Source organism: Felis catus, chromosome A2 (assembly GCF_018350175.1).
Source record: "Felis catus isolate Fca126 chromosome A2, F.catus_Fca126_mat1.0, whole genome shotgun sequence".
In the NCBI taxonomy this organism is placed as follows: domain Eukaryota; kingdom Metazoa; phylum Chordata; class Mammalia; order Carnivora; family Felidae; genus Felis; species Felis catus.
In genome coordinates this window covers 76,354,027-76,371,988 of record NC_058369.1, presented here as the reverse complement: position 1 = coordinate 76,371,988, position 17,962 = coordinate 76,354,027, and the positions used below count along the sequence as shown (strand labels likewise).

Genomic DNA, 17,962 nt, shown 5'->3' with positions numbered 1-17,962 from the left:
AATTTTAAGTGTTTGAATGGTTTCTAGTGTTTCCTTCTTTCACTAGGCTGAGTCAAGCCTCTCTAAGGTCAACTTCTTCACTTGTTAAGCACAGAGGACTTTTTATTTTGTGAGTGTTTGTACAAACTTCTAAGTAGCTTTGCCACAAAAGAAACGTAGATTATTTTATTCCTTTTATTATTCGCTGCAGCTTCTTTTATGCTAATATTCTTATCTACCTGAATCCTTTATTTTGATTCATGTTTATGTCAGCTAGAAAATGTATTCAATTAATTTTCCTCCGCAAGGGTACTGGTGCCATGGTATACTTCCAGAAAGTTTGAATGTCTGAGAACATCTACTTATTGCTATTTTGCATAATGGTAACTTTGGAGTGTATACAATTCATTGGATAATAGGGGCACCTGGGTGGCCTAGTCACTTAAGCACCTGACTCTTGGTTTTGGCTCAGGTCATGATCTCACAGTCTCCTGAGTTCGAGCCCTGTTTCAGGCTCTGTGCTGGCAGTGCAGAGCCTGCTTGGGATTCCCTCTCTCCCTCTCTCTCTCTCCCTCTCTCTCTTTCACTCCCCTACGCATGCTGTCTCTGTCTCTCTCAAAATAAATAAGCAGTTCATTGGGTAATAATGGTATTTTTTGTATAAAATTTGCTGTGGCATTTAGAGCTCTAGAAGAGAAGTCTGATACCAAACTGATTTTCGTTTAGTTTTAATAATTTTTTTTCTGCCCTAATTTTTGTCGGTTGTTTCTATTATTATCCTGGAACATCATTAACATCTCCAGGCTATGTCTAGCTCTAGAGGAAATTTCATCTGCTGTTTCTGGAGGTTTGATACTCTCCAAGCAAGAGGGAAGACATTCTCTTTGTTCCTTTAGAATATCTCTCTACTTACATGTATTGGTTCTCTTATGTCTGTTCCCCCCAAATTTCTTTTTTTTAATATTTATTTATTTCTAAGAAAGAGAGGGAGAGAGAGCAAGGGAGGGGCAGAGAGAGACAGAGTGACGGAGGATCTGAAGTAGGCTCCACACTGTCAGCACAGAGCCCGACACGGGGCTCGAACTCACAAACCATGAGATCGTGACCTGAGCCCAAGTTGGATGCTTAACCATCTGAGCTGCCCAGGTGCCTCATGTTCCCCCAGATTTCTTAACTTTAAAAAAAATTTTTTTTAAATGTTTCTTTATTTCTGAGACAGAGAGAGACAGAGCATGAGTGTGGGAGGGGCAGAGAGAGAGGGAGACACAGAATCCGAAGCAGGCTCCAGGCTCAGAGCTGTCAGCATAGAGCTTGACGTGGGGTCAGACTCATAAACCGTGAGATCATGACCTGAGCCAAAGTTGGTCGCTCAACCGACTGAGCCACCCAGGCACCCTGATTTCTTATCTTTCCATTAGCCTTTTCATCCCTTCCTATGTTTTTACTAGAGTTCTGGAATCATACCTTTTAATGTGCTGTTCTGTTGTTTGTTTGTTTGTTTCCTATAGCCCAAGTATTCTGTATCATCTCTGCTACATTTTCTATTTTGATAATCATGTTTTTCATTAGAGAGCTATCTTTGTGGTCACATATTCTTCTTTTTTTTCTTAAATTCAGTATCATCCCAAATCCCAGTGAAGATAAAAAATAAGATTTATATTTTAGAGTCATTAACGTTAGCTGGAAGAATGTCTGTGTTCATATTTACACACAGTGGCAACTGGTAAGTTTCTACTGAAAAGCGGAGTGCTGACGGTATGAACCTGACTGTCCTCGTACCCTCCCAACCTTCTTAATACCTTCTGATGCGTAGTTCCAGAAATCACTATGTACCATGGCAACATGGGTACCTTGGTGCTAATGAGGATCTTTCTTTTAATGTTGAAAAAAAAAAAAAAAGACAACTTGAACTATTGTCTCATAATTTTTCATTATCTTCCATCAGCGGGAAGAATATATGCCTGTGCCAGTATTCCTCCTGAAATATTTTTTGGGGAAAAAAAAACCGCTTCAATTTCTTGAGCAGGCTTTTCCTCTTTTGAACTAGAATCCAAGCAGTGGAGGCCCGTCACCTTACAGCTTCTTAAATTGCACGCAAAATTATTCTTTGATTTTACTTTTCCTAGGGCTGCATTCTCAAGTAATTTAATATTCCTTTTGTTGTATGTGGTTGGTATCAGCCTACACAATGAGTTTGTGTCTAACACAACAATTTTGAAATAGCGTTTCTCTTTTATGTCTCATAATTACTGTAGGGTGTAACTCAATCCCGGTACACGCCAGAATGGCAAGTGGCCGAAGCTCCATTCTTCCGGCCTCGAGTCACAGAGCTGGCATGAATTGCTAATATATTATATTGCATATTAAACGAATCCAGAGTTGGTCCAGTTTCTTCCATAAAAGCCAAAGTCCTTTTGAAATCACAATATAATATCTGTGCACTCCCTTTTCTGTAATTTAAGAGATCTTGGATGGCCAAGCAGTTACACGTGGATGGGAAGAATCACAGTGTTAGTGAACTAGGACGAATCTGATAGGAGATGAGACCTGGAGTCCAATCCCGGCACATTATTTACTACTCAGTTATCCTCTGAGCCTCGTATTTTCTCATCTGGTTAAAAAAAAAGAAAGAAAGGAAAAAGCTAATAACGTGTCAGCCAGCTGAATTTGCCAGTCTGTAACCTCTGCCTCAGCCTGTATTTTTTTCCCCTTGACTACTCTGATTCAAGACAGAAAAACAGTTGCCTCCTGGCTGTACAGGCAGTAGCTATTAAGGTTTCTCCACACCCAGGTCAGGCTCTGGTATTGTGGGTCCTGGGATTAGCCAAATCCTTGGGCCCTGCTCATTCTGGAATGAAGGGCTCCCAGAGAGTTGTGAAAAAAAGCATCTGATAGATAAGAACTATAAAGCAGCGGATTTTACTTATTTCATCTAGGGTGCTTTCAGCTGCACGTGTCAGAAAATTGACTAATGGGGGCTTAAACTACGAGGATGGTTGTAGTTTACCTCAGAATTCTGGTGACACTTGTTCCTAGGTCTGACTCAACAGTGTCATCAAGGCCCCTGGTTCTCCTCCATCCATTTACTCTAGAATGTTGGCTCAGAGTTGCAAGATGGCGCACTGACTTGTTGCCTCATGGCTTTAAGATGGCTATCTCCACTCTAAGCATTATAGCCTTATGTTCAAAGACAGGAAATGAAGGACATAGAGCGGGACAAGGAGTCTGCTTTTTTGGGAAAAGAGAAATCTCCAGGGCATTTCTTCACCCAACAGACTTCCTTTTATATCTCCAAGGCCAGAACCAACTGTACCCCCAGCTCCAAGGGAAACTAAGGAAGTGAGTAGATGAGTGTACTTCCTCAACCTCTATATTGAGAGGCAGGCAAGAGAGAAAGGGTCAGATGCCTGCAGGGCTGCTACAGAGGGGTCCGCTATCGCATTCCAGATTGGTCTCCCCTTCATCCTTCACCCCACCTGGATGAACTAGACCTTCTTTGTTACACAGCCGATCTGGTCTTACGTACACAAGTCAAATGCATAGTTTCCCTGTTAAACATTAACGGGTGATAGTAAACGTACCCACTGCCAGACTTTTCTACAAAGCTATAATCCCTTGCATTTATGTAACAATTTTATGTCTGCTGTCTCAAATCATCTTCATAAAAATACTTTGAGCTTCAAATTTTTGGTCTTTCTTTACATATGAGAAACAGGGAGATTAAAATTATGATCGCAGGTCACCAGTAGGAGATTGGGAACCTGGATTTCTTCACCTCAGCTTTGTTTACAGTGCAATTCATGCTGTCTGTAAACCTTATCCTGAACTAGACAGATTTTTACCCTGCCTTAGTATAGTTGGGCAAACTTTTTAAAAAATGTTTATTTATTTATTTTGAGACAGAGAGAGAGAGAGCAGGGGTGGGGCAGAGAAAGAGAGGGAGAGAGATAATCCTAAGCAGGCTCCATGCTGTCAGTGTGGGGCTCAGTCTCTCAAACCCTGAGATCAAGACCTGAGCCGAAACCAAGAGTTGGACACTTAGCTGACTGAGCCACCCAGGTGCTCTTAGTTGGGTAAATTTTCAGTACATTTTTTTTTTTAATTAAAAACAATTGTTTTAATGTTTATTTATTTTTGAGAGAGAGAGAGAGAGAGAGAGAGAGAGAGAGAGAGAGAGACAAAGAACATGAGCAGGGGAGGGGCAGAGAGAGGGAGTCACAGAATCCGAAGTAGGTGCCCGATGCAGGGCTCGAACACACAGACGGCAAGATCATGACCTGAGCGGAAGTCAGATGTTTAACTGACTGAGTCACCCAAGCACCACCCGCCAGTACCTTTCTAATGAAAAAAAAAAAAAAAAAAAAATGAATGAAGCTCTACATCCAGTTAAAATTCCTTTTGGGAAACAGTATGTTGTAAAATATAAAATGGGAATTTTATTTGATCCAACAATTCCAGTCTATAAACTTTTCATAGAGTTGTAAACAGAGAAAGCCAAAAGGGTTTACCTCCAATTTATATTCAGCTTTGTTAATATTAACAAACTGTGGAAATAATCTAAGTGATCACAAGTAGGAGATCACTAAAGCAAAAGATGGTGTGTGTGTGTGTGTACAGAAACACACATGTGATGCATGTGCATATATACACAAACACATACACACACATATATACACAAGCATATACATATATACACAAGCATATACACACATATACATGCATATTTATACACGGGCACATATATATATATATATACACATACATATACACACATATACATGCATATGTATACACAGCATTCAAACACTAAGGGGGCACATCAAAGTCACAAATACCAGCTGGAAGCAGCTCCCACTGAGGCAACTTGGGACAATTTGAGCATCAAATGGAATAATGACTTTGTCGTGCATTGAGTACATAAAAATCCTTGTGTCCTGGGTGGTGATTGATAGATAAATAGATAGATGTCATTTGTTATACCATTGGTACCAATCTCCCAATCTCCAGCGACAATTGATTCAGGAAATGGTTTTACCTAAAACCATGAGGTGACAATTATTGGCTAACGGGCTGTTCCCCAGCTTCACCAAGTATTACTGATCAATTACTTGCTAACTGCGAAAGGAAGCACCTCTATGCTGAAGGCATCTGGAGTAAGGACAAGACTTGGTGATCAGAGTTGGTAGCATTGATAGTGGCATGGGACATCACCTGTCTTCTGATGTGATGCACCAGGAGGTACACAGCCCACTCAATTTCTTTCCAAAAATCTTTAGCCAAAGCACATCAAGACTTTAGAATCCACGTCTAGTTTGGAGGAATGAGAGGATATAGAGGAACAAGTTAAATTAGGAAACTGACAAAAATGTAGAATGGGGAATATGTGCGGATCTGGAATCTTCAGAGAGTCAAAGGCCACATTAAAAATAAAAAAGATAGTAGTGTTCCAGATTTTTAAAACAGTAGAAATGTAACAACCAAATATATTGCTTGAGACTTGACTGCATTCTGATTTTTTTTAATTTTTACTTAAAAAAAAATTTTTTTTAACGTTTATTTATTTTTGAGACAGAGAGAGACAGAGCATGAACGGGGGAGGGGCAGAGAGAGAGGGAGACACAGAATCGGAAGCAGGCTCCAGGCTCTGAGCCATCAGCCCAGAGCCCGACGCGGGGCTCAAACTCACGGACCGCGAGATCGTGACCTGAGTTGAAGTCGGACGCTTAACCGACTGAGCCACCCAGGCACCCCGACTGCATTCTGATTTTTAAAAAAGAGTTTAAAATACATTTTGGGGGGACAATTGAATATGGGCCAGATATTAGCTGACATTAGGGAATGAATTTTATTTATTTATTAAAATTTTTTTTTTAATGTTTATTTACTTTTGAGACAGAGAGAGACAGAGCGCGAGTGAGGGAGGGGCAGAGAGAGAGGGAGACACAGGATCCAAAACAGGCTTCAGGCTCTGTGCTGGCAGCACAGAACCCAATGCGGGGCTCGAACCCACGAACCGTGAGATCATGACTTGAGCCGAAGTCGGGCGCCCAACTGACTGAGCCACCCAGGCGCCCCTGGGAATGAATTTTAATTTCTTAGGTGTGATAGTGGTAGTGTGGCCAGAAAGCAGAAAGTCCTTGTTTTCGGCAAATAGTTAGAAAAAGCAAATATAGCAAAATGTAACAATTATTGAATCTAAGTGGTAGACACAAAGGTGATCATTGTACTAGTCCTCCAACTCTTCTGCATTTAAAAATTATTTCAGGGGTGCGTGGGTGACTCAGTCGGTTGAGTATCCGACTTTGGATCAGGTCGTAATCTCATGATTCGTGAGTTTGAGCTTTGCGTTGGGTCTGCTGCTGTCAGTGCAGAGCCCACTTCAGATCCTCTTTGCCCCTCCCCTGCGTTCCCTCTCTCTCTCTCTCTCTCTCTCTCTCAAGATAAACATTAAAATAAAAAAAATTAAGGTAAAGTGTAGGTTAGAGAACATTATATTCACCCATTAAAAAAGACATTAGATTCACTCATTTTCGTAAAATGTGTCTAGTACACATAATGAAAACTCAGTACGATATTTGCACAGCCATGTTCATAGCAGCGTCATTCACAATAGCCAAAAGATGGAAACAACCCAGGATCTATCCACAGATGAATGGATAAGCAAAATGTGCTATATGCATTCAATGGAATATCAGCCTTAAAAAGAGAAGGAAATTCTGACACGTGTTATAACATGGATGAAACTTGCAGACATTATCCTCAGTGAAATAAGCCAATCACGAAAGGACAGCTACTGAATGATTCCACTTGTAGGAAGTCTCTAGAGCAGTCAAGTTCATAGGGACAGAAGGTGGAAGAGGGGTTGCCAGGAGCTGGGCGGGGGAGAAATGGGGAGCTGTTTCATGGGCATAGAGTTTCAGTTTTGCAAAACGAAAAGAATTCTGGAGACTGGTTGCACAACAATATGAATGTACCTAGCACTATTGAGCTATGCACTTAAAAATGCTTAAGGTAGTAAATTTTATGTTCTATTTTACCACAATTTTAAGAAATTTAAGTGAAAATATCACTATATGTTTAGCCACAGAGGCAAAGAGTTGTTATTTCTGTAAGTTCGAGTTTCTGGGCAATTTTTACTTCATTTTCCATTTCTGTACTGTTTGGATTTTTTTTTTTTTTTTAACTTTGAATGTGAATCAGTTTTACAAAAACCAGACATCCGTTTTCAAAAGATCTAAAACTTCTGCAGGTTTTCAGTGTTTTGGAGAACATGTGGGTAGTAGAGGCTAATATTTAGGAAAATGGATTTTCAGGAAACAACAGAAATGGTCAATGTAGCCTGAGAATTTTGTCAGAAGCAACAAAAATCCTTGGCCCCACGAGGCGAGCGGCAGAATGGAGCCCTGCCTGGGCCCTGCGTCTGCTTTGAGGCTGCGGTGAGAGCTCAGCCTGCTGACCCCTTGGCCGGGCCTGGATGGCCTGACCTCGCTCACAGCCCAGGCCTGGCAGGGCCCTCCCGGGAACTGTGCTTTGCTTGAGGTCTGGCCAGCAAGGAGGAGTTTGCAGGCTGTTGTTGACCCAGGCCTGGCCTGCCCGCCTTGTCCTCCAAGCTCTTTCCAGCACCTCACCTTGCTTGCACCCCGGGGGTGTCATTTGTGACTCCCATCCTTACAACTTCCTTTGCTTCAGAGCCAGGCTTTGATCTTGCTTCCCGGGATCGAGTTTCTGTTGAAGACAGTCAGTCCTTTGGGTCTCCGGAGGTAATAACCCGCACAGCATCCCAGGCAGATGATTCATTTCAACCCTGGCTGATCTCTGCATTTTGACCTAATGGCTCTATCGGGCTCCGGAGCCTGTATCCTATTTGCGACGGAGAACCTTACGTCTGAACTATGAATGTGTTCCCATAAACACCCAAGCCACAACAGCACTGTGAAAAGCTTCTTTTCCAAAACTTCCTATGGATCAATACTTGCTTTTCTACCCATATGGGATTTTGAAAAACAAAAAACAAAAAAACAGTTATACTGTTGTATTTGGTTTCCCGTTGAATTAATATTTTCTGTCTTACTTAAGGCACTGTCAACATAACCTCGGTATCAGATTATGGCCTCTTTTGAAAATACTAAATATTTCGAAAGCAGAAAAGTTACAGAGAACACTGTAACAAACACCTGTGTTCAGACCACCCAGAAGTAATAAAGGTTAACGTTTTGTAACGATTCCTTCAAGTCTAGAGTTCTCATTTTGAAATTAAATTTTACCTCTGTGTGTGTATGGGCAGAGCTGGCCTCGGGACAACGGCGCGGCTGGCAGAATTCCTTTCCCGCTGCCCCTTCCTTTCCCCAGCTAGTGGCTGCCCGGGCAGGCGGCGGTGGCCAGGGGTCCGCCATGACACCGCATGACACACAACACAGCTGTCCCAGTGGCTGTTCTCCAGGGCTCTAGGTGGAAACCGCGGAGTCTTCAACTATCTTAGAGATGAGTCCTGGTTATGAGTCACACAAAAAGTTCCAAGCAGAAGAAAGGAAAGTTTATTACAACAGAGGACACAGGAATGCATCCAGGGGGGACCAGCTGTTGGAATCTCCGCTTCCTGGTGCCTCTCTCTGCTTCATTCTTCCCTCTTGCTCAGTTCACATGTTGGAAACAGCCTCCCAGAGCTTCTGAGTTTACATATGACCTGTGCAGGCGCAATTCCACATGTTTGTGGGTGAGGATCTGATGGTCTTGCCCTGGGCGGGATGTTCACCTCTGGTCCCGTAACTCCGTGGAGGGGGGCCCGCCCATGTATGGCCAGAATGGCTGCCAGGCTCCCACCTTCTGCGACCTGTGGGTTTGGGAGCTAAGGGTTGTTCTCAGGAAGGACCCCACACCTCTCCCGCCCATGGTGCGTATCTTCCAGGGGGCAGTCACTACGCTTTGAGAAGCACGCCATCGGGGTTTCAGCAAAAGTGACGAATGGCTGTCTAGGCTAATGCCTGGGACTTGGGAAGGCACAAGGGGTGGGTGCTGATGGTGAGGAGAAGAATAAAGAAGACAGTCACCTCTGAGGGCACACAGTGTTCTGTGGGACCCGCTGTCAGGGAGGATCGTAGAACAGGATCTCTGTACAGAGTCCCGTGTTTATGAATGGACAGTGCTCTAAAACTGATACGGATGTCTTTGTACTCCTTTTTTTTAAAAATAAATATTTATTTAGAGAGAGTATGTGCAACTTGGGGAGGGCAGAGAGAGAGAGAGAGAGAGAGAGAGAGAGAGAGAATCCCAGGTGGGTTCATGCTCTGTGTGGAGCCTGACTCGGGCTCAAACTCATGAACCACGAGATCATGACCTGAGCAGAAATCAAGAGTCGGACGCTAAACAGACTGAGCCACTCAGGCACCCCGGGTGTCTGTGCTCCTTACACGAATGTTTAGACTGATGTGCCAGGGATTTTTCTGGGCATGAGAAGACAGTGACAGTCCAACCCCATCTCCTTCAAAGGGCTTTCAGTAGGGTGTGAACCCTGCATGTGTATTATAATGAGAGGTTGCTCCACGTTTATGGGAGCACTGTCGCAGCAAATGAACACTTCCTTTTCTTTCTGTGATCACTCCCATTTCTAAAAGTCTGTGCATGGGTTTGACCCTCATAAGCCATTTCAAGTGTTTCCTGGAATGAAGCAGGATAAGTATATACCTAAATCTATAAAATGAGGTCATGTGTACATTTCCATACTGGCTCGGTAGAAAACGGAAGCATAACGCTAAAATAGTGATACTATTTTTTGGCCACATAGACAGTGATCATTTATAATAGTTTTTCTAGAAAATGCTTTTTAAGCTCGGACTTGGGATGGCGAACATTCGCCCTGGAGGCAGATGGAGTCTGTGATGTGGAGTGAGCCTCACATACCACAGATAATATGTTGGTTGTCTTTTATTTGCCCATCGAAAGCACCCTCTGTAGGCTCTTCACTGTGTGAGTTCAAGGCCTGCAGTCTCACTCTGCTGGACCAGCAGTGGCCCGAGTCTCAGACTGACGATCAAACACATTTCGGAAGCCCCCCCGCTTCCCGTCCCCCACTGTTGGCTTCACCCAGCACCAGGATTGCTTAGCTTTAAGATTGACGCAGGATTGGTGACAATGCCGTGTGCTGGGAGACAGGGTGCATCTGCAGACTCCTGGCCCAGCCTGGGAACACCTCTGGCTCGCTCCACACATGGGGCATGCACGTGGGCAGGAGAGACGAGGCCTAGAGCATGTGGACAAACTGTGTGGAAACCAGTCGTTCTGGGGTCCCCTCACCTTCTGCCTGCTTGTCTCAGCCTCCTCCAGATGTGGGAGGAGGGCCCCATTTTCACACCGCTGTGCCTCACCCCGAAACCCATTACTCACGACTGACAGTTGAGACAGTGGGGCACAGGTGTGTGGTCTGACCTCAGTGGCTTCTCGATGCCCTACATAGGGCACCCCAGTAATGCCCGATTCAGTGCTGCAAGGAGAACTGAACCAAGCCAAGGGTCAAATCCTCCTGCGTCCCTGTGCTACAATGTCACAAACCAGCCATTAACCCAGGGCCCTGTCTTCCCCATGTTTGTAGCCTAAGCACAGAGTCTGGCATATAATAGGTGCTCAGTTATTCAATATTCAGTTTTGAACTCTTAGTTTTAATTATTTTGTATTTAGGTTATCAAAGTGTCTAGTGCTCATAAATAAATAAATAAATAAATGCCTAGCAAGCCAAACTGTTTTTTCCTGCTTGTTCTATTCCAAGAGTAATTCATATTGCAGGCCTTTGGACGGTGTGCTGACAAAAGGCATGACTGACTGACAATAAAGTCCTGATATGGTCTCTCTATATCTGTCTTTCAGATTATTTGAATATATTTTGCTCTATAAGGATGGAGTGATGTTTCAGATTGAACAAGCCACCAAGCAGTGCTCCAAGATCACCCTGACGGACCCCTGGGACCCTCTAGACATTCCTCAGAATGCCACCTTTGAGGACCAGTACTCCATAGGGGGACCCCAGGAACAGATCACTGTCCAGGAGTGGTCCGACAGAAAGTCAGCTAGATCATGTAAGGCTTCAAAAACTATCCAAGTGCTGCGTCCCAGAAAGTATGATGGGAAAAAAGGTTAAGTTCACTAAGGAAGGTAGTTAAGGAAATTGACAAGCTTAATCAAATTGTTTAATGTCCCCCTGCATGTGCTTTGAAGCCCCCTGTGTAATCTGCTAGTGGTTTAGCTCCAGGGTATACGCATCACATTTGAAACACCTCTGCCTTCCAGCACCACCTGTACCTTTCTGCCACCTTGGCTGTTACGGGCTTAGCCTTGGCTCTGACGTTTAATGACCCTGAGATCTATGACGCAGAAGATGTCTGTCTAAGGTATACGTTCGAGTCCCCATATCACTTCCTGAGGTTACAGTGACCAGATCTTCTCCTGTCATTCTGAGTGTCTGCTTTTGCGTATAGACGGAAAGCTGTTCTCGGTGGTGCTTCCATATGCCCACCCCGAAGCTGTTTCGAATACACAGGCTTTATGGTGCCTGCGGGAAACAGCCGAAAACAGTACGAAAATAGTTCCCTCCATCCCCGCCGCTGAGTTTAGCGTAGAATTAGCATATGACCTAGCGATTCCACTTCTGAGTGTATATCCGAAGGAACTGAAAGCAAGGACTCAAGAAGATACTTGTGCACCCATGTGTATAGCAGCATACTTAATGACAATGAATGAATGAATGAATAATAATTCCTCCAGATGGTGGAAACCAACCCAAGTGTCCCCCAGCAGGTAAATGAATCCCCGAAACGTGGTGTAAACAGACAATGGAGTATTATTTAGCCTTAAAAAGGAAGGATATTCTGTCACACGCTACCGCGTGGATGAACCTTGAGGACATTACGCTGAGTGAAATAAGCCAGTCAGCAAAGGAAAACCACCATATAATTCCACTTACATGAGACGCCAAGAATAGTCGCGTTCCCCGAGACAGAGAGTGGAACGGGGGTTGCCAGGGGCTGGGGGAGGGGAACGAGGAGTTAGTGTCAAAGGGCACAGAGTTTCAACTGGGGAAGATGAAAGAGTTCTGGAGATGGAGGTGGTGATGGCTTAATGCCACTGAACTACTTAAAAATAGTTACAATGGTAAATTTTATGTATATTTTCCCACGAGAGAAAAAGAAAGCAAACAACACAGGCATTTTGCCTTACCTTCTACATTAAAAAGTCACCCCCAGGGGGCGCCTGGGTGACTCAGTCAGTTGAGCTTCCTACTTCGGCTCAGGTCGTGATCTCACGGTTTGTGAGTTCGAGCCCCGCGTCGGGCTCTGTGCTGACAGCTCAGGGCCTGGAGCCTGCTTCGGATTCTGTGTCTCCCTCTCTCTCTACTCCTCCCCTGCTCACACTTTGTCTCTCTCGCAAAAATAAAGATTAAAAAAATTTTTTTTAAGTCACCCTCTCTTTCTCTTACAGATGAAACCTGGATTGGCATTTATACAGTCAAGGATTGCTATCCCGTCCAGGAAACCTTCACCAAAAATTACAGTGTGATATTGTCCACGCGGTTTTTTGACATACAGCTGGGTATTAAAGACCCCTCGGTGTTTACCCCACCGAGCACCTGCCAGATGGCCCACCCGGAAAGGATGGGTGAGGATTGCTCCTGGTAAGCCCGTGAGCACAGAAGTGGTGGCCTCCGACGTCATCCCCACCTCGAGAGGGATTTGAGGCTTTTGAGAAACGAGAACCTTCACTGGAGATAAATGTCATCATTGTAGGAAGATGCACATCGATAGGGGGTTCTTTGTATATACGATTTTTTTGACGATTCAAGCTTTGTTTACAGAAGGGAGTGGACTGGAGAATGTGTGGTGACAGGAATGGGACTCTAGAGAGGGCAACCCTGGGGGTTTCAGACAGGTGCACAGCCTGTGCGGGCGCTGTGTGCTTCTGCGTGTGCAGGTGCATTTAAGTGTGCTCTCTGCCTGTGCAGGTGTATCCAAGCGCACTGGCGTGCACGGGCGGGGGTCAGCGGGAGCACTTTGCCTTGGCAGGGAGGAGTGTTTCACTACTGACTTGACTGAGGACTGCTGGACTGCTGCCACGTGGTGGTAATAAAATGCAGGACGATTTTGGTCAGCTTTACTATAAATTTTTATGTGCTCTACAGATAACAGCTCCTTTATTGCCCGCACCGGGGTGGTGACTGCTCCCCCAGCCCCGCCTCCTGCTCCCATGGCCACTGACAAAGTGATTCCTTAAAATCCCTTCCAGACGTAAGGGCTTTATGGCATGACCCCACTGATGGAAATTTGGGGAGGAAATGAGAGGCCGTAATGCAAAGTAATGATTCCTCCAAGAGACACTGTAAGCAAGAGGGTTTGGAAATCTTAACGTCTGTACCTGGGTAAGCATGAGCCACGTATGCTTCCTTTTTTTTCTATGCAAGAGTATTGATATGTATGTGCCGAATCGCCACATATTTGTCAGGGGACCTAGAAAGATGGATAGTATTCTCCAAATAGCATCGAATTGGAAGTCAGGAGACTGCTGTCTTCAAAATCCAGGAGTGGAGTTCCTTTGTACTTGAACTCCTTGGGTTAACGAAATGCACTGTGCTTTCCCTCACCCGGGCCTTCCCGGGGCACTGTTTCACAACCTCTTTGTCTATACGAGCTCCGTGTATCCCTGCCAGCTCAGCTCGCACTTGACCTTCAGAGAGCTGCTCCTGAGCCTGGATCGGGTGCCCCCGATAGCTTGAGCACGCTGTTCTCACAACACTGCCTCGGCCGTGTGTTAATTTCCTGCTTACCGGACACTATTGCCCACTAGCCTGGCTACGAGCTCCTTGAGTACGGGTACCACGTGGTGTTAGCTTTTATATGCCCAGCACCGAGTAAGTGCCTGGCACATGGTCAGTGCCCTAAACATTTGTAGAGTGGACGATGCCAGCCTGTCTGGTCCTTAGTTTCCTCATCTGTTCAAGGGTTGGGTTGGGTTTGCTGACCTCTGGGGAGAGTCTCAGTAATAAAATGTATTATTCTAGATTCTTCTTCTATCGTGTTTCATCTGGCTATCATCTGTTAGTAGGAGAAACGTGTGACATCTATAACATGCTGAAAACAATCTGTACTACAGTTTATTTCAATAAACAGATTTAATCGCATTTCATGTTCTTTCATATATTTAGTCTTGTCATATATGTGGATTCTCTTGGTCATTCGGGGGTTCAAACTCCGCTCCGATGAATAACGTGCTTCTAGCGATCGTTATCCTCTCTCAGAGGCTTGCGCTTCCCCTCAAAGCCCAGTTGCCTGGGCTGGAAGCCTCAGGGGCGTTCTTGGCCCATTTCTCTCCTTTGTCCTCACAGGCGATCAGTGTCCCCGGCCTTGTCAGCGTAGCTCCTGCGCATGCCCTCGGCCTCCATCCAGGTCCGGGTTCTTCTGCTCACTGGCCTTTGCGAGATCTTCATAGCTTCTGTCTTGCCCTGCTCTTTTCTCTTCAAAGCCATCCTCTGCTCAGTCCATCAATCGGTCAGTTCCAAGGCAGTACTGAGACCCCGTTATCTCCGGGGCCCACACCCCTGGAGTCTCAGAGCAGAGCGAAGCCCGGGCAAGGCCGGCATCTGGAATGCGCAGATGGGGACTTCTAGCTGCCTTCGAGCCGGTCCAGCCTGGTAAAGCCGTTGTCACAGCGTCTGCCCACTTCCCATCTCTCCATCCACAGGATGGTCCCCAGTGCTTGCCGAACTGCCCATGTCCCCTCAGCTCGGGATCTCTGTCTCTGCCCGCCCCAGTGCACATCCCCACTGGCAGGAGAAAGGAAAGGAACTCCTTTTACTTTGTGCAGGGACAGGCAAAGCCGGTGCCCTTTCATTTTGCCGTCGGCCTATTTTAGTAGTTAGGCCATTCTGCCGATATGAATACAAAGGCCCTCTTGCAGAAGGATTTTACATCTGCGGGACTTGACTTCACCTCTGCTGGTGCCCCGTCCTCTGGGTCCCCACTGTGTCAAAGTGAGGGGGAGGCTCCTTAGCGTGGTGCCCCCGGTCCCGTGGATCAGGCCTCCCTCCTTTCCCAGCCTCTGCTCACACTGCTCTTTCCCAACTGCCACCTGAGCCTGAGAAGCGAGGCCTGGGTCCCCCTGGGTGGCAGGAGGCCTTCCCTAGTCACCACTCTCTGGGACATCAGAGTCAAAAACAAGAGGGTCTCATCTGTCGACGTGGCATTGCTGACGACGATCCGGAGGAGGACCCAGGGCCATGTTGGGCACACCCTGCGTCATGTGTCTCTGACGCTCAGGCCACCTGGGAGCCAATTCTACGTCTCCCGAGACAAGTTGCCAGGACCCACAAAAGTGCTGGCATGTTCTCTACCCTCTGCCTTCTACTCAGAAGGCCCATCCCCAGTCAGAGCCAGCCCTCCTGCTCCTGCTGGCCCACGGGGAGGCGAGGAGGCCTGGCCTCTCTGTCCCCCACTGCTCCCTTATCAGGGTGACTTTCTGGCAGGAGGTCTTGCTTTTGGAGATAATGTTGCACTTCCTAAAGTTGGGGCACGTTTTAAAATTATTCAAATGTGTCAAGAAGGCCAAAGAGTTGGGATCTCTGAGGGTGTTTCTGACAAAGTACTCTTAATTTGCTACCGCACCTAAACTCCACACCCTTTGGTAGGTCATTTACTTACCTCTTGCTGCATTTCCTTTATAAACTCCACCCGCTCAGTGTTCCCTCTGTGATTTTATTTTTATATATTTTTAAAAGTCTATTTATTTTGAGAGACAGAGAGAGAGAGAGAGAGAGAGCATGAGCACAGGAGGGGGGCAAAGAGAGACAGGGATAGAGAGAGAGAATCCCAAGTATGGAGCCCAACTGTGAGATCATGACCTGAGCAGAAACCAAGAGTTGGGTGTTCAAAGGACTGGGCCACCCAGGCGCCCCACCCCTCTGTAATTTAAAATCCCTTTGCCTGTGTGTTCACCTGTAATACAAAGGGTGTTCTTCACTTTTTCCAAGTATGTAGGTCTTGTCTTCCTCCTTCAGTTGAAAGCACCTTCAATGCAGGAATGGTGTCCTGGCTGTTCTCATTGAGCTAAAATGACATCAGCTGGAGGAGGCAAAGAGCTGCCTCAAAGTCTCATGAATAATGTATGAGATTTAAAGGCATCTCTTTAAAACACAAACCTGGCTTTATATATGGATATTCCGGCATCGATAATCTTTTCTACCAAGAACTGTGCTAGGATAATGACCAAAATACATTTTTATTTGTTTTATTTTATTATTATTTTTTTAAATTTTATTTTTTATTTTTTTAAATTTACATCCAAATTAGTTAGCATATAGTGCAACAATGATTTCAGGAGTAGATTCCTTAGTGCCCCTCACCCATTTAGCCCATCCCCCCTCCCACAACCCTTCCAGTAACCCTCTGTTTGTTCTCCACATTTAAGAGTCTCTTATGTTTTTTCCCCCTCCCTGTTTTTGTATTATTTTTGCTTCCCTTGCCTTATGTTCATCTGTTTTGTCTCTTTAAGTCCTCATATGAGTGAAGTCATATGACTTTTGTCTTTCTCTGACTGACTAATTTCGCTTAGCATAATACCCTCCAGCTCCATCCACGTAGTTGCAAATGGCAAGATTTCATTCTTTTTGATTGCCGAGTAATACTCCATTGCATATATATACCACATCTTCTTTATCCATGCATCCATCAATGGACATTTGGGCTCTTTCCATACTTTGGCTATGGTTGATAGTGCTGCTATAAACATGGGGTGCATGTGTCCCTTTGAAACAGCACACCTGTATCCCTTGGATAAATGCCTAGTAGTGCAATTGCTGGGTCATAGGGCAGTTCTACTTTTAGTTTTTTGAGGAACCTCCACACTCTTTTCCAGAGTGGCTGCACCAGCTTGCATTCCCAGATTTTTATTTGTTTTAAAGCAGAATTATTAGCTCAGCTACAGGTGACGAAAAAAGGTTGGGCCTATAATTTGGGGGAAAGTGATGCTCACTTTTACAGAATCCCGATTTAAAAGTTTACATTGTTTCCATTAGAGCAAAAATTAATGCATATTTACAATATACTTCATACTTAATGGTGGAAAACATAATATAGTCTCAGCAATTGAAAAGTGGGCTATAATTATTCTATAAGTTAGTAACAATTTTCAATGAATACAACATACACAGTATTTAGGTAATCTGAACATATGTGTGTGTGTGCTAAGCTGCCATGGCAGCTACCTTATTTCCAATGGCATACTCTTTATTTATTTTAACATGCATTTGTTCAAATCACATAGTTAAGTGTTCTTATCCTTCCTTAAGATAATTTGTAAAAAATTTTTAAAATATTTATTTTTGAGGGAGAGAGAGACAGAGCATGAACAGGGGAGGGACAGAGAGAAGGTGACACAGAATCCGAAGCAGGCTCCAGGCTTTGAGCTGTCAGCACAGAGCCTGACATGGGGCTTGAACCCACAAGCCATGAAATCATGGCCTGAGCCAAAGTCAGTCACTTAACTGACTGAGCCACCCAGGCACGCTTTTAGGATAATTTTTGATGGCAAAATAGGTACTCTCCTTACGAAAACATGACTGCCATCAGTGTAATTTTCAGCTGAGCTCTATAGTTTCAGCAAAGAAAATTATCAAAAAAACAAATAATAAGTCAAAGGGTTATTTTGTGAAATGGTTTTTTGAACCTGAGGTACTTCATTTAGTAACTTCTCAATCTGCTTGTACTCAATCTGGGTACTAGTTTCCCAACCAGGAGGCACCAACCTAAACTACTGAACTTTATAGTTAACTAATATATATATTATATATATATTATATCATTGTAGGGTCTCTTGGTTTTGTTCTACTCCTTGTGGTGGAAATGGTATCTTTGCTTGGAGTCATGCCATATTTGTCCTATTTTATGGAATGAGATAAGTTTCTCATCAAAGACAAGTTTCATCAAATTCCATTAGGATATGCAGAATTTCA

The 17,962-nt window shown here is 44.6% G+C and overlaps 2 protein-coding genes across 12 annotated transcripts in view; both read left to right on the top strand.

Annotated features, from left to right (window-relative positions):
- The window catches only part of NME8 (NME/NM23 family member 8), a 99,324-nt gene extending 91,121 nt beyond the window's left edge, over positions 1-8,203 (top strand). For all 10 annotated transcript variants that reach the window (XM_045052213.1, XM_023250219.2, XM_045052205.1 and 7 more), the window contains one exon: positions 7,669-8,203. The gene's annotated coding sequence lies outside the window, so the exon portion shown is untranslated. The remainder of the gene's footprint in view (positions 1-7,668) is intronic.
- EPDR1 (ependymin related 1) overlaps positions 1-14,137 on the top strand; it is a 28,510-nt gene extending 14,373 nt beyond the window's left edge. Inside the window, exons 2-3 of one of the 2 annotated variants that reach the window (XM_019825308.3) lie at positions 10,837-11,045; positions 12,445-14,137. In XM_019825308.3, the coding sequence (XP_019680867.2) occupies positions 10,837-11,045; positions 12,445-12,641 (406 nt within the window). In that variant the 3' untranslated portion in view covers positions 12,642-14,137. The remainder of the gene's footprint in view (positions 1-10,836; positions 11,046-12,444) is intronic. The other variant, XM_023250223.2, reaches the window with a different exon arrangement.
- The last annotated feature ends 3,825 nt before the right edge of the window (positions 14,138-17,962 follow it).